General features: G+C 38.6%; 2 protein-coding genes across 4 annotated transcripts; one reads left to right on the plus strand and one right to left on the minus strand.

Annotated features, from left to right (window-relative positions):
- The first annotated feature begins 1,051 nt into the window (after positions 1–1,051).
- On the plus strand, positions 1,052–3,090 carry LOC103336741 (O-Glycosyl hydrolases family 17 protein). The gene is made up of 3 exons (XM_008239842.3): positions 1,052–1,268; positions 1,428–2,708; positions 2,793–3,090. The coding sequence occupies exons 1-3, from the start codon at positions 1,157–1,159 to the stop codon at positions 2,822–2,824; spliced, it is 1,425 nt and encodes a 474-aa protein (XP_008238064.2). The 5' UTR covers positions 1,052–1,156; the 3' UTR covers positions 2,825–3,090.
- Positions 3,091–3,300: 210 nt separating this feature from the next.
- On the minus strand, positions 3,301–11,733 carry LOC103336750 (uncharacterized). Of its 3 annotated transcripts, XM_089050601.1 has the most exons (6): positions 11,562–11,733; positions 11,020–11,210; positions 10,847–10,919; positions 10,615–10,680; positions 4,240–4,304; positions 3,301–3,679 (listed from the first exon to the last, which is right to left on the minus strand). In XM_089050601.1, the coding sequence occupies exons 2-6, from the start codon at positions 11,049–11,051 to the stop codon at positions 3,625–3,627; spliced, it is 291 nt and encodes a 96-aa protein (XP_088906727.1). In that variant the 5' UTR covers positions 11,052–11,210; positions 11,562–11,733; the 3' UTR covers positions 3,301–3,624. The 3 variants fall into 3 exon arrangements, with proteins under 3 accessions (XP_088906727.1, XP_016649612.2, XP_008238074.2); XM_016794126.2 differs by lacking the exon at positions 4,240–4,304 and having other exon boundaries at positions 3,301–3,672; positions 11,562–11,730; XM_008239852.3 differs by lacking the exon at positions 4,240–4,304 and having other exon boundaries at positions 11,562–11,725.
- Between the last annotated feature and the right edge of the window lie 2,306 nt (positions 11,734–14,039).

Raw genomic sequence — 14,039 nt, forward strand, 5'->3', positions numbered from 1 at the left:
TCAACTTAGGGAATAGCTCTAAATAAATGGTTCCCCAAGAAACCAAACAAGCTTGGTTGGCTATTGACTTTTGGTTGCGCACATTATGTACAAGGTGGTGGTTAAGGTAGGCACACAAAATCACTTTATTTCAAAGTCATTTTCCGTTAGAGTTTATCGCTAACTATGTAGATCAAAAATGCACTTTACTCTAAATCGTAGATTAAATTTTACATTCAAACCCTTTAAACACCATCATATTACAATCTTCTTATTTTGACAGTGATCAGCTATGTTGTCTTGTTTAATTCAAAATCAACTCTTGGTGAAAAAAGAGAGAATCAAACAGGTTTCCTCTCCTCCCTTTGTCTCTATCGTCTGATATTTGCTTGGCCCCCAAGCTGTCAGTTCACTTTTCAAGCGGGTCACAGATATCCAATACTTTTTTGTCCTTTACTGTTGGGGCCCACTGGACCTGTACCTCTCTTATGCCTAGCGGTCCCACTGACCTTACAAAGAAAACGGCCACTCTTGACTCGTGACTGCAAAAGAATTGCAATGACCAAAAATGCTGGGCCGTTTGCATTCAGTCTAATTACATTTTGCTCCATTTGGTCGCAAGTCTTTTGTGGGAGCTGAACTTATCTATACAGGTTAAAATTTCAAGTCAATTATGCATTGTCATACATTTAAATTTTTCGACATAAAGAAGGTGTGTGGAATTTAAAATACCGTCACAATTATATCCTTTACATGAAAATTCATCTCCTCTTCTTTGTTCAAGCAAAACAGAGAGCTACTAATGCTGCACAGCGGAGAGAGACATCTCTGTTGGTCTCGGATTCCTGGGCTTTGTCACTATTCACACTCCCCACACCACCTTTTTTTCTTCTTCCACGCGTCCCAATCGAAGGACAAAAAGGCCCCTCCTATTGTAATTTTGGTTCTGCTTCATTCCTAATTCCCTAGGCAATGCATTGGTATTGGATACTCTGCTGCTCGACAGCTTCTTGCCATTTTTTTGTTTTGCTTTTTATGCTTTTTATTGGACAGGTTGGTCTTTCTCTAAAATAGACCACTTTTTCTTTGGTCTAGTTTTTACCACTAGAACAGGTCATGTAGGGGAAAACCAAGTCCTTCACTACACACACATATACACAGAGAGAGACAGAGAGAGATGGAGAGTTCAAGAGGCACTTCTCACGGATTCTTGGTCTCTGCAACACCAATGCTGAAGATGGTGTGGTTCATCTTTCACCTTCTTTTCCTCTTTTCTTTGGGTGTAACTGGTAAGCAAAGCTTCAACCAGTTCAAATAAATGTTCCATTTTTTTTGGTTAATGTCAAAGTTGTTACTAGTCGCTGCCATTTGGGGTGTTCTTTCTCTTTCTCTTCTTCTTTTGCTGTCCTACAACGAAGTCCTCGTTTTTGGTTTTTTTTTCTCTGCAGGTGAAGGGGAAGAATCTGTTCAACTCATCAACCTCTATGACACAGTCCCTGGGGTACTTCAAGAATCAATTCACACCGGCCGTCCCCTGGCTGTTTCTGTAAATACCGGAGAGATCACTGAGATATCAAGCTCAGTTTTAATGGCTGAAAGTTTTCTCAGAACCCATGTTCTGGCTCACTACCCTGCCACTCCCATAACCACCATTGTCGTCGGCAACACTGTTCTGTGCCTGAAAGAGCAAGAGCACAACTTGGGTTTGGTCCTACCAGCACTCAAGAACATTTATCACTCTCTTACAAGGTGGGGTCTTGAGAAAGATATCAAAGTCTCAGCTGCTTTCTCTTCCGGCTGTTTAAACCAAAAATCTGGTTTCTACAGAGAGGATGTAGCTGAGAAATTTGTAAGGCCTCTGCTAGAGTTTCTCCGAGGTACAAACTCAACCTACTCTGTGAACCCACCTCCAAAGTTCTCACCTTTACCTGATGAAACCATGAAGTTGGTGTCTTTTCACTCAGAATCCCTAAAAAAGCTTGGATTTTTGGACCTCACCAAGATCAATGTCATACTCAGCAACCCAGAAGAGAGAAAACCCTGGAGCAGAAAGCTCTCTTCTTTCATGGATTCCAGACCTGTAGACCCATTTCCAGCAAGACCAACCCCACTACCAAAAATCTCTGAACCCCCACTTCACTCTTCTATTGGTTTTTCTGTTCCTGCCAACGCAGCCAAGAAACCTCATCCCCCACAACCCCAAATAGTCTCTCCACCACTCCAAGTGTCTTCTCCACAACCCCAAATAGCCTCTCCACCATCACCACAAATGCCTTCCCCAAAAGCCCAAGTAGCCTCACCACTATCACCAAAAATGCCTTCCCCAGAAACCCAAATAGCCTCTCCACCCTCAATGTCTTTCTCTTCAGCCCCAGAAAACCCTCCTTTCGCTGATCAAGCCCCTCCACCTTCTCCTTTCACATTGCCCCCATGTAACCCAAGACATGATGCAGGGGCCCCACCCCCTCAAGTGGGAGTGGTGCATAACAAGCTGTGGTGTGTGGCTAAGCCTACTGTTCCTGCAGACACTCTGCAGGTGGCAATGGACTATGCTTGTGGAGATGGTGGCGCCGATTGCAATGCGATTATGCCGGATGGCAACTGTTACAGTCCTGATTCTGTTGTAGCCCATGCCTCCTATGCCTTCAATAGCTACTGGCAGAAGAACAAGAGGAATGGAGGGACTTGCAGTTTTGGTGGGACTGCCATGTTAATCAACAACGACCCAAGTAAGACTTTTCCTTGTTGAATAGTTTGTGATTTTCCTCTTTTGCAAGCTTGCTTATATGGAGGATTTTTTTTTTAAATTGCAGGTTATCTTCAGTGTCGTTTTGTTCTCACATGAATGCATTAGGAGGGGCAACTCACTCAGACTGTTGGCTGCTTTTCCACGACAGGACTTGAATTTTAGGAAATCTGATTCTAAGGTGACCTTGTAATTTTGTAACCCTTGGATTTTGATACTAGTTTAGCAGTCTGGATTTGAAGAAAAATTATTTAGTTCAAAGTAGTCATCTGGTATCTATGCACAATAGGCAGACTCTTTTGACCTGTAATCCTTGATATGTAACCCTCTTCTTGCTATAATCAGAGATGCAGCTTATGTGTTCATTGTTAGAAGCACTAACAGAACCTAATCACTGATATGGTTTGACCATTTCTGAAATTATTGAGGTGATTAACCAAGGATAAACCAAAGCATACTAAGAAGCTGGAAGAGCTTAATGAAAACTTATGAGGCACAATTTTTTTTATTAAAAAAATTCAATTATAAGGTCACTGATGCTGCTATAAATGACCTGACAAATTGAACAAAATTGGTGCAGAAGAAAAAAAAAGGAAGAGATTATATTTACCATTAGGGATTTTATCAATCAGATTCTCAAAGAAAATTGATTTAAGCAAGAGAGTGTACAATGTGCACCGTACAGATACAGAAACCAGAATCATCTGAGCGTGATGTAAATTTGTGGATCTTGAAGCCTCAATGTGGGATCTGACTCGTCCCATTCGCTCTCCGCAACAATTTGAACAATCAAAACTTTGCTTAAGCAGTAAAAGGAGGTGCGGCATATTTACAGTCACCCGAGAATGTGAAAACAGAACTTGAAAGTCATCTGCATTCTTCATTGCTAGTAGTAGTGACTATTGCAGTGGAGTTTCCAATTTCACCATCTGAAGCTTTACTGGGATCTTCACTCTGCAAAAATGCACAGAGATCAGACAAACCAACAGGCGAAAAAGAAATGCATAAATGAAAGTAACTGCCAAGACTAAAACAACAATATTCACTTACTCAAGGAAAAGGTAAAACAGGCAAAAAGCAACTTGAACCTTAGGCCATCTCCAACTCAAGGACTTAAACCCAAAATATTCCCCAAAACCTCTCCCAATCCAAGAAAATGAAGGACCCAAAATTTGGGAAAACCCAAATTTGGACCCAAATATCAGTCCACTTAGGCCTTCCCTCCAACCCATGAGGGGCTAAACCCAAATTTTCCCCCTCCAAAAAGTGACTATTTGGGTTTTGCGGACTCAAATTGTTTTTTCTCCCAACCCTCCGGACTCAAATTTTAGGTCCGCAACTTTATTAAATTGTTTAATAATGGTTTAAGTCTAATTTTTTTTTTTATGAATAACTTTTCTTCATTCAATCTTTTTAAATAACTTCATAATTAAATTATTTGAACAATTTGACCTAAAAAAATTAAAATTCCACAAATATAATTTTATTTCAAAAGAAAACACACAGTAACCCACCCTTTGCACAATGCCTCATCTTCTTCGGGCCTCCAATTCACACCTGTTTGAGGTTTTGTGGACATCTTCAACAAGAATGAAAGGAGATTGATGAGATTGACAAAGGAAAAATAAATTGAGAAATAGAAATAATGTTTTTGGTAGATTAATTGAGAAATGGATGGGTATTTATAGAGTTTGAAGTGAGTTTTGGGGTTGGATCTGATTTGGATTAATTTAAAATATTATTTTGACCGTTGAATTTAAATTTCAGCCGTTGGATCTTTTTTTTTACCGTTAAAATAACTTAGATTTAATCTAGATCGTTAATTTAAAGTTACTATTAGAATTTGAAAAAAAAAAAAAAAAAGGGAATAGTTCTTTGCGACGGCACTTTTAAGGTTGGAATGAGCCAACAGCGGGCCCAGCCTTTTAAAGTTACTTCAAATTTGTTTAAAAAAAAAAAAGTAGCCATTTGAATTGTATGGCTACAAAACCAGGCGCCGACACGTGGCATGGCAGCAGACAAACCCATCAAAAAATGTCAATAGCGCGGGTCCCACCAATTTTCAGAATTACATGGCCTCAGCCACCTCAGCGTGGGGTCCAATAAACAGATGTGGGTCCAGGCAATACTTGGACCCATATTTGGGTCCAAATTTGGGTTTTCCCAAATTTTGGGTCCTTCATTTTGTTGGGTTGGGAGAGATTTTGAGGGATAATTTGGGTTTGAGTCCTTGCATTGGAGATGGCCTTAGGCCTTTTCCAACCATGAGGGCTAAACCAAGTTTCTCCCTCCAAAAAGTGACTATTTGGGTTTTGCCCGGACTCAAATCGTTTTTTCTCCCAACCCTGCGGACTCAAATTTTAAGTCCGCAATTTTATTTAAATTGTTTAAGTCTATTTTTTTTAATGGATAACTTTTCTTCATTTAATCTTTTTAAATAACATCATAATTTAATTTTTTTCAACAATTGGACCTAAAAAAAATTGAAATTCCACAATTTTTTTTAATGGAAACAGCTAGCATGTGGGCCCAATCGATACTATTTGATTTTTAAAAAAGAAAAAAGAAAAATAGAGACAGCCAAAGCCCAATAGCTCTCTCATCTAGTGCCAACACATGGCCCATGCCACAGACAAGCCCATCAGAATATGTAACCAGAGCGGGTCCCACAATTTTTCAGAAGCACATGGGCTCTGCCACCTCAGCATGGGCTATAGTGAATAGTATTAGGTCAAGGCAATACTGGGACCCATATTTGGGTTTTCCCAAATTTTGGATTCATCATTTTCTTGGGTTGGGAGAGGTTTGGGGATATTTTGGGTTTAGGGCCATCTCTAATGCAAGGACTCAAACCCAAATTATCCCCCAAAATCTCTCCCAACCCAACAAAATGAAGGACTCAAAATTTGGGAAAACCCAAATTTGGACCCATTGCCTGGACCCAATACTGTTTGCTGGACCCCACGCTGAGGTGGCTGAGGCCATGTGATTCTGAAAATTGGTGGGACCCGCGCTATTGACATTTTCTGATGGGTTTGTCTGCTGCCATGCCACGTGTCGGCGCCTGGTTTTGTAGCCATTGCAATTCAAATGGCTACTTTTAAAAAAAAAAAAAAAAAAAAACAGATCTGAAGTAACTTTAAAAAGGCTGGGCCCGCTGTTGGCTCATTCCAACCTTAAAAGTGCCGTTGCAAAGAACTATTCCCTTTTTTTTTCTTTTCAAATTCTAATAGTAACTTTAAATTAACGATCTAGATTAAATCTAAGTTATTTTAACGGTAAAAAAAAAAGATCCAACGGCTGAAATTTAAATTCAACGGTCAAAATAATATTTTAAATTAATCCAAATCAGATCCAACCCCAAAACTCACTCCAAACTCTATAAATACCCATCCATTTCTCAATTAATCTACCAAAAACATTATTTCTATTTCTCAATTTATTTTTCCTTTGTCAATCTCATCAATCTCCTTTAATTCTTGTTGAAGATGTCCACAAAACCTCAAAGAGGTGTGAATTGGAGGCCCGAAGAAGATGAGGCATTGTGCAAATGGTGGGTTTCTGTCAGTGAAGATGGGGCTATTGGCACCAATCAAGCAAGCGACACATTTTGGAAGCGTGTATATCACAAGTTTCTGGAAAATGATCCGGGCATTAGTGGACCCGAGCGACGAACATATCAAGCCATTGCTTCTCGGTTCAAGACTATCAACCAACAGTGTTCTCTTTGGAAGGCATGCTTGACTAAGGCCAATACGAACTCACAAAGTGGCTCAAATTTTCATGATGTGGTAAGTAACCATTCTTATTAAAGTTTTAAATTTATATTTGTAATTTTATTCAACTCCAAACTTAAATTTATTTTTTCATGTGTAGGATGTGTATGCAAAAACAATATTTCTTAATGATAATAAGCCTCCAAATAGGCATTTCAAGTTGTATCATGCTTGGGAAATCTTAAAAGATTGCCCAAAGTGGAACGATATAAATGAGCCTCCCGCACAAACCCAAGTATCCATGGCAAGGTCATCTTTTCCTTTATGTTTGATGGTGATTCAGATGATGAAGAACATCATCAGAGAGTGATAGAAGTCATTGTCCACCATACTTCACAGGAGAATGAAGCCACCAAACATGGTGGGTCAATAGTCAGTCGTGTGTACAAGAATCGTGAGAGGGAAGATCGTCATCGCAATCTCATGTTTGACTACCGACTTTCATAAGCGGTTCCAAATGCGGAAAGAGTTGTTTTACCGCATCTTGAATGATGTTGTCAACCACGAGCCATACTTTTGCCAAAAAAAAAAAAGACGGGCTCGACCGACAAGGGCTATCCCCTTACCGTTGTCTTTTGTATGCTCGCATGAGGATGCTCAGGTGACGCGACCGACGAGCAATCTTGTAGATTGGGTGAAAGCACGACTCTTAAGTCACTCCGTAAGTTTTGTTGCGCTGTTGAAGCCATGTATGGCCAATGGTACATCAGGTTTTCAAATCCAACTAACCTTTATAAGCTATTGCACAAGGCAAGCAGTCGAGGCTTCCCATGCATGTTAGGAAGTCTTGACTGCATGCACTGGGAATGAAAGTATTGCCCATCTTCTTGGCGGGCCAGTTCCGGTCAAAAAAAAAACCACCGTTGTGCTAGAGGCTGTGGCCTCGTACGACACATGGATATGACATGCCTTTTCTAGAGCCGCTGGATCCAATAATAATATCAACATTTTAGCTCATTCTCCATTGTTCAATGATGTGGTACATGGAATGGCTCTTCATGTTAAATATATTGTCAATGGAAATCAATACCATTTGGGCTCTTATTTGGCAGATGGAATCTACCCCCGTTGGGCTACATTGGTGAAGATCATATCTTCTCCTGATAACCCAAAGAATAGATTTTTTTGCACAAATGCAAGAAGCGTACATGAAGGATGTTGAAAAAACATTTGGAATACTACAGGCTCAATGAGCTATTGTTCGGGGCCCTGCACGTATGTGGTGCAAGAATAACCTCCACTTAATCATGATGACGTGTATAATTTTGCACAACATGATTTTGGAAGATGAGTAGGAATATGTTGAAAAGGAATCTGATGATGAGGATATGTGTCCACAACGATCCAGGAGGGCTAGAGCAAGACAATATGAGCTGGAGCCAAGCAGTACATATGAGTACCACAAAGATAGGCAGACTCTCTCTGATTACATGATTCGTCATAATAGAGTTCGATCTCCACATGTGCATCAGAGTCTCCGACATGATTTGATCAATCACCTTTGGAGGAGCTTTGGGGATGGTGAATGAGGTCGACAATTGTTTCAATCCTCATTTTGTGTTTCAATTATGTTGTGTGTTTACTTTTGAAATAAAATAAAATTTATGGAATTTCAAATTTTTTTAGGTCAAATTGTTCAAAAAATTAAATTATGATGTTATTTAAAAAGATTAAATGAAGAAAAGTTATCCATAGTTTTTTTTATTAAAAAAAAAAAAAGACTTAAAACATTCTTAAACAATTTAATAAAGTTGCGGACTTAAAATTTGAGTCTGAAGGGTTGGGAGAAAAAATGATTTGAGTCCGGGCAAAAGCCAAATAGTTAATTTTTGGAGGGGGAAAATTTAGGTTTAGCCCCTCATGGGTTGGAGAAGGCCTTAGGCCATTTCAATAGCCCCTCGGGCTGAGGAGAGCCCAAAGGAGCTTCCAACAACAAGTCTTGCGGCGGTGTAGGGTCCACTTGCTTGGGCTGGCGGAAGGAGCGAGTGCGTGGTCGGCGTCATCGCGATGCCAGATGACATCGCACATGGTTTTAAAATTTTACCGTTGGCGTGCATCGGCGACGCCAAGACGCTGTTTTAAAAAATTTACCGTTGGCGCGTGCAATGCAAACGCCAAGCGTGAAAAATTAAAATCGCGCGTTAGCTTTTGCGCCAGCGGATATGTGCGGCGTAGCGGCCTCTCATCCTTCCGATTTAGCCTTGTCACCAATCCGACGGCCTGGAATTTTCCAGGCAAAAAATGATGAAAAAAAATCGTAAAAATTTGTAAAAAAATCCCAAAAAATACTGATTTTTTTTTTCTTTCTATAAATACCAATACCTACTCTTCAGTTTTAACAACAAATTCTCATACATCTCCTCCTTCTCCAACTATTATTCACTTTCTATTCAATATTTTCTTCACTTTTTACTCTAAATTGTTTTCATTTTCAAGTTTAATTTTTCTCTATCATTATGGCTTTTTCTCAAGAAACCGGAGGGGCATGGAGCATCATGGAAGATGTCTTGTTGTGTGAGTGTTGGGTTCAAATTAGTCATGATCCCATACGGGTAATGAGATGAAATTCAGTCAAATGTGGAAACAAATTCTTCACGAATTTGTTGAAAGATCGGGTTCCACCCGTACGGAAAGCGCATTGTCAAGTCGGTGGAAACTTCTCAACAAAGAGTTAAATTTTGTTATTATTCTCAACAAAGCGAATTTGGTGTATTTAAATGTTTCTTGCAATTTTTATATTTTGTTATTATTTCTTGTATTTTGTTATTATACATATGGAAATACAAATAAAGGGAGTACCAACGCAAAGAAAATGAAGAGAAGAAGGATCGGGAAACCATGGCCATGGATACAAGCCACATGTCTTCTGAAACAAAACAATATTGGAAGCTAGAACGAAAGGCTATTATGAGACGAAGACTTTTTCGTGATGATGGACCTAGCAATACGGATTGGTTAAATGATGAAAACCCTTAAGTTAGTTTGCTTGCCTTTTCATTTCATTGTATTTTAATGTTTTGTTTTAAAAATTAGTTGGAATTCATGTATTTTATTGTATTAGTAGTATTGGTTTTCTTTGAGTTACCAAAGAAACTATTAAATAAAATTCCTTTTTATTCAAAACATTCAATACATAAAAAAACTAACCACAACCAAAGCATTAAAAATATAAAAACAAACAAACCACAAACAAACCACAACCAAAGCATAAAAAAAACAAACATAATTAAACATAAAACATAAACATTAAAATCTTAAAAATATTGGAAGCTAAAACAATATTGGAAGCTAGAATGAAATTTATATGAAATTGAAAATTTGAAATTTATCTGAAATTTGAAAAAAAAATTTATCTGAAATTTGAAACCGAAAATCTTATCTAAAAATCTTATCCGAATATTTTATCAGAAAATTTCATCCGAAAATATTGTCCAAATTAGTTGTTTAGGTAAACAAATTTGTGAAAAAAAATAAAAAATTGAATAGTACCCCCCTTTGCCATGGCAACTGCTGGAACTTGAACTTACTATTTGCAAAGGCAGACACTATTCCCGTGAATAGTGTCAGCCTTAGCCCCCCCTTTGCCATGGCAACATTCTCACTGCTGGAAGTGCCCTTACATGCTGACTAAACAACAAACTATGTGTTCAAATACCAAAAGCAAAAATAAGCAAAAAGAACTACTGGTTTTTCTCCACCACAATCTCAATCACGAATTTGTCAGGGGTTGATTATACACCACAAGGTTGCCGCTAGCCAGATTCATCAAAAGTTGCTGATATATTTGGTTTAAATCAGTTATTTCTAAGTCCCTAAAATTTTGTTGCGTTCCCTTTGATATGTAAGAAATCTACTTAAAATCAAAATGTGACCACTCTCCAAGCAACACTCTGTGTAACTAAAGGCTATCACCCGTATTGCCAACCATTACGAATTTCAAAAATAATTTATGGATATGCTCATGATATCCCTTTTACAGCCTTACTATTGGTTCCCTTATGAAGAGAGTAAAATAAAATAGATGATCCATTCAGAAATTTCAAAATAGTTCGTCCAAATGTAGGCAATCATGTAAACGAAACCATAAAAAGATAGAACTCAGAAAGAACTGACCTTCTTAACTTTACCATGAGCTGACATGATCTCATAGAACTTGCGCATCAGCATTTCTTCTTCTACCTGCAAATTGTACATCTAGAATCTTCAGTACCACAGTATATCAATACCATCTAGCATCTGCAGATTGTACATCATATTTTCCCATATGAACATACATGCATATTTTAATTTTAATTTTAGACTCAAGCACATGATCATAAAACTAACTGAGGAATTAAGGGACTACCTTCAACTGATGCAATTCTTCAGACATTGATATTTTGGCTTCCCTAAGGAGCTCACTTTGCTTCTCCAAATGCCTATAAACAGAAAATAAAACAAACAAAATTACAAAAACATGTAACTAATATTCATACCCAAAAAAAAAAAAAAAAAAAAAAATCAATTGAAAACACTTACTTCAATATCTCTCCTGTGTATCTAGGGTCCATTAGAGTTAATAATCTGAAATCCTAGGCGCTAATGTGAGCTTAGGATGAAGATTGTGATTCAGGATCCTTTTGGTACGTCGGTCTCAACTGGGTTATATTATTGAACAGAAGTACTTTGGTGCGGTCCTGTAATCACCAATTAAGCAAAGAAAGAAAAACCTGAAACAGATTCAAACGAAAAGCAAAGTCAAAAGCAATGTTCGAAAAATCGCTAGGCGGTAGGAGCTGCACATATCAAAATTTGCAAAAACAAGAAACAAAACATGAGCTTTCGTCCAAAGTAATATGATTTGAACGAAAAAGAAAGAAAAAGAAAAAGATGGGAACTGCACATATCATCAAACTGTTTCCGTTGAAAGAGAAAACGAAGGGAACTCAGAATTTGCACCGACGAAAAAAATTACAAGTTTGTACGGAAACATCCATATCAGAATTTGCACAAAATAAATAAAAAAAAGTATACAAATTAATCATGTAAAATGGAAAATTTCCATGAAATCTGAAACTCACCAGCAGATGGCACCAATGCAACTCAACGGCGGCTCAAGAGGGTCGACGGCGACGCGGGGAACTCAACGACTGCGCAATTTCATCAGAATTAATCAGAGAGGACGCTTTGACGGTTGAGAGGGTTTTCGGCTGGCAAACTCAAAGCCTTTCTTTTTTGGACTGAAAAAGGGCCTCTTTTAACTCTTTACGGCTTCCAAATGCTTGGGCCCAAAACAAAAAGAAGGCTTATAAATGCACCCAACAAATTAATCAAACTACACCCAGCACCAAATTTTGATTCCAAAGTTTCACCCTGGGACTATTTTGGTATGTCGGATAGTACTGACTAATTTATGTAGGATAGTATTAATCTGTTCCAAAGAATACTGACTGTGTATCTATAATATTATAAGGTGTTTGATGTTGTTATGGATAAATAATCTGACTAAGTTCTAATGTGTTTGGTGCTCTGTTGGATAACGTCGGATCGGACTATTTTTTTAAAAAAAATTCTTTAGTAATTTAAATAACATGAATTTTTTTGGTAAGATTCATATCACAATTGTTTTTTTTTTGGGGGGGGGCCAAATTATTGACAAATCATTTTAGCCATTAGATACATCTAACAGCTGCCTAATACTAAAACAAGAAACCTGAATCGAGAGCCAATTATACTGACCCATCAATTTAAAAATTAAAATAAGATTGAGAACCAAACTTGTTTGGTTGAGCTTTGAATTGAGACAACATAAATGGGTAAGAATGAATTTCAACACGAAGCAAAGCAACAAACTTGGGTGTTCGAAATTTGTTAAGGTCCAAAAAATTCCACGGTCGGGCCCGAATAAATTATCGGCCCAAAATGACACTCTATCAAGGAAATGTGTAAAGCGGAGTACACAAAAACCCGCCACATGCGAGTTGCAATCCACATGTCATGCTAAATAAATAATTCGTCATGCTAGAATATATCGGCCATGCAAATCCATGCTAATTATCCCATCAAGCATAATAAAAAGCATGCCAGGCGATGTGTCATGCCAAGCGACATGCCATGCCATGCCAAGCAGGAAATCATTATTACACACCCAACCACGCTACAAGCCTAAGTGGACCCAAGCCACTCGAATACCCGGGGCTTACTTGAGTGAGTTGTGGTATGGATGGTAATAAATCAACATGAGGCCCATTGATGGGCCGAGAAATGGAAAGTCTCGGGTTGCTTGGGAGCCTCGAGACTCAAGCCCATTTCTTAGGCCCAAACATGTGGGTGAGCACAAGAGGAAAAGAAATAGCCCAAATAACCCAAATAGCCTATTGACTCAAAGCCCAATATTTAACAAAATAGCCCATTTATTTAATGAACTACCTTGGCCCATACAAAGCCTCACAATAAGCCCATAAAAGCCTCAGCCCTTTGCTGGAAAAATAGAAGCCACGTAGAGAAGGTCTGCAGGTTCATTAGACAAAACCTTCAGACATGGGGGGAGCAAGTTCCAAGCAAGAAACATTCAAAGAACCAAAGAATATTAGCCTGCGAGCTGCCAGCAATACCCTTCGAACCAACATATATTTCCTAACTCCTTTTCCCATCAGACTTGGTCATGGAAAAGAGAAAAGAAAGCAATAAAAGAAATGGTGGGAATGGAAATCATCCTGAGGCAGCTGCGGGAAAATGGGGCCTTGAGCTCCCAAAGTTCCTGATTTTGTGCTAATAAACAGAGGAAATTTCACCAAGATAGGAAAAGCCAGGGGAGGAGAAGAGAAAGGAAAGGAAAAGCTTAGCCAAAATGGGTAGAAACCATTAGGGTTTCTTGGGAAGTGATGATTTCCAGCGCCTATAAAATGAGGCATCTTCTACCCAACAAAAACAACCGACGCCTGGAGAGCAAGATTTCTCTCTAACTTGCAAAAAATCAGCAATCTCGTGCACTGTTCACCATCTTCTCCATTCTTCTCTTCTGGCAAACAGAGTATCTGTCAAGTTGCCAGAAGAGCATTGTTCTTCATTTCTCTCTTCCTAGCCAAATCTCTTACAAAATCTCTCTTTTCTCACCTTAACACTTCCCTTTTTCCCTCTAAGAAAGCCTAAATTTCCTCTTAGTGCTAAACTCATGTTGCTTTTGCTCCCATGCCACATGCCTCTCATGCCAAGCTTAAAATTTTATCTGTAAGCATGCACAAATTATCTGTAAGCTGCCATTATTTTGGTTGGTGAAGGTAACCAAAACACTTTCTAAGGCTCTACTGCCCTTTCGAGGTATTTTGGGGCTTAATTTTTGAACTCAGGCAAAAGGGACAATTTCATCATCTTTTTACAGACTCAACCCATTTGCAACTGCTGGAGGAAAAAGTCCCCTACAAAATTCAAACAAAAAAACCACCACACACAAATTATGGATTTGTGTTTTCCACAAACAGTCACCAAATAGCCTCTGAAGAAGATGAAGAGCGAAGAGAAAAAGCATATTGGTGAGAGTATGAGAGAGAGAGAGAGAG

The sequence above is a fragment of the Prunus mume genome, linkage group LG1 (genome assembly GCF_029339155.1).
Source record: "Prunus mume cultivar Tortuosa linkage group LG1, ASM2933915v1, whole genome shotgun sequence".
NCBI lineage: Eukaryota > Viridiplantae > Streptophyta > Magnoliopsida > Rosales > Rosaceae > Prunus > Prunus mume.

Bases quoted from the DNA above. Each gene is read 5' to 3' on its own strand.
- LOC103336741 (XM_008239842.3), top strand. From the start codon at position 1,157: ATGGAGAGTTCAAGAGGCACTTCTCACGGATTCTTGGTCTCTGCAACA. The intron at 1,269-1,427 runs GTAAGCAAAGCT...TTTTCTCTGCAG, and splicing joins CTTTTCTTTGGGTGTAACTG to GTGAAGGGGAAGAATCTGTT. The intron at 2,709-2,792 runs GTAAGACTTTTC...TTTAAATTGCAG, and splicing joins GTTAATCAACAACGACCCAA to GTTATCTTCAGTGTCGTTTT.
- LOC103336750 (XM_089050601.1), bottom strand. From the start codon at position 11,051: ATGGACCCTAGATACACAGGAGAGATATTGAA. The intron at 10,920-11,019 runs GTAAGTGTTTTC...TTCTGTTTATAG, and splicing joins TACACAGGAGAGATATTGAA to GCATTTGGAGAAGCAAAGTG. The intron at 4,305-10,614 runs GTCAGTTCTTTC...TTCTTGTTGAAG, and splicing joins CTCATGGTAAAGTTAAGAAG to ATGTCCACAAAACCTCAAAC.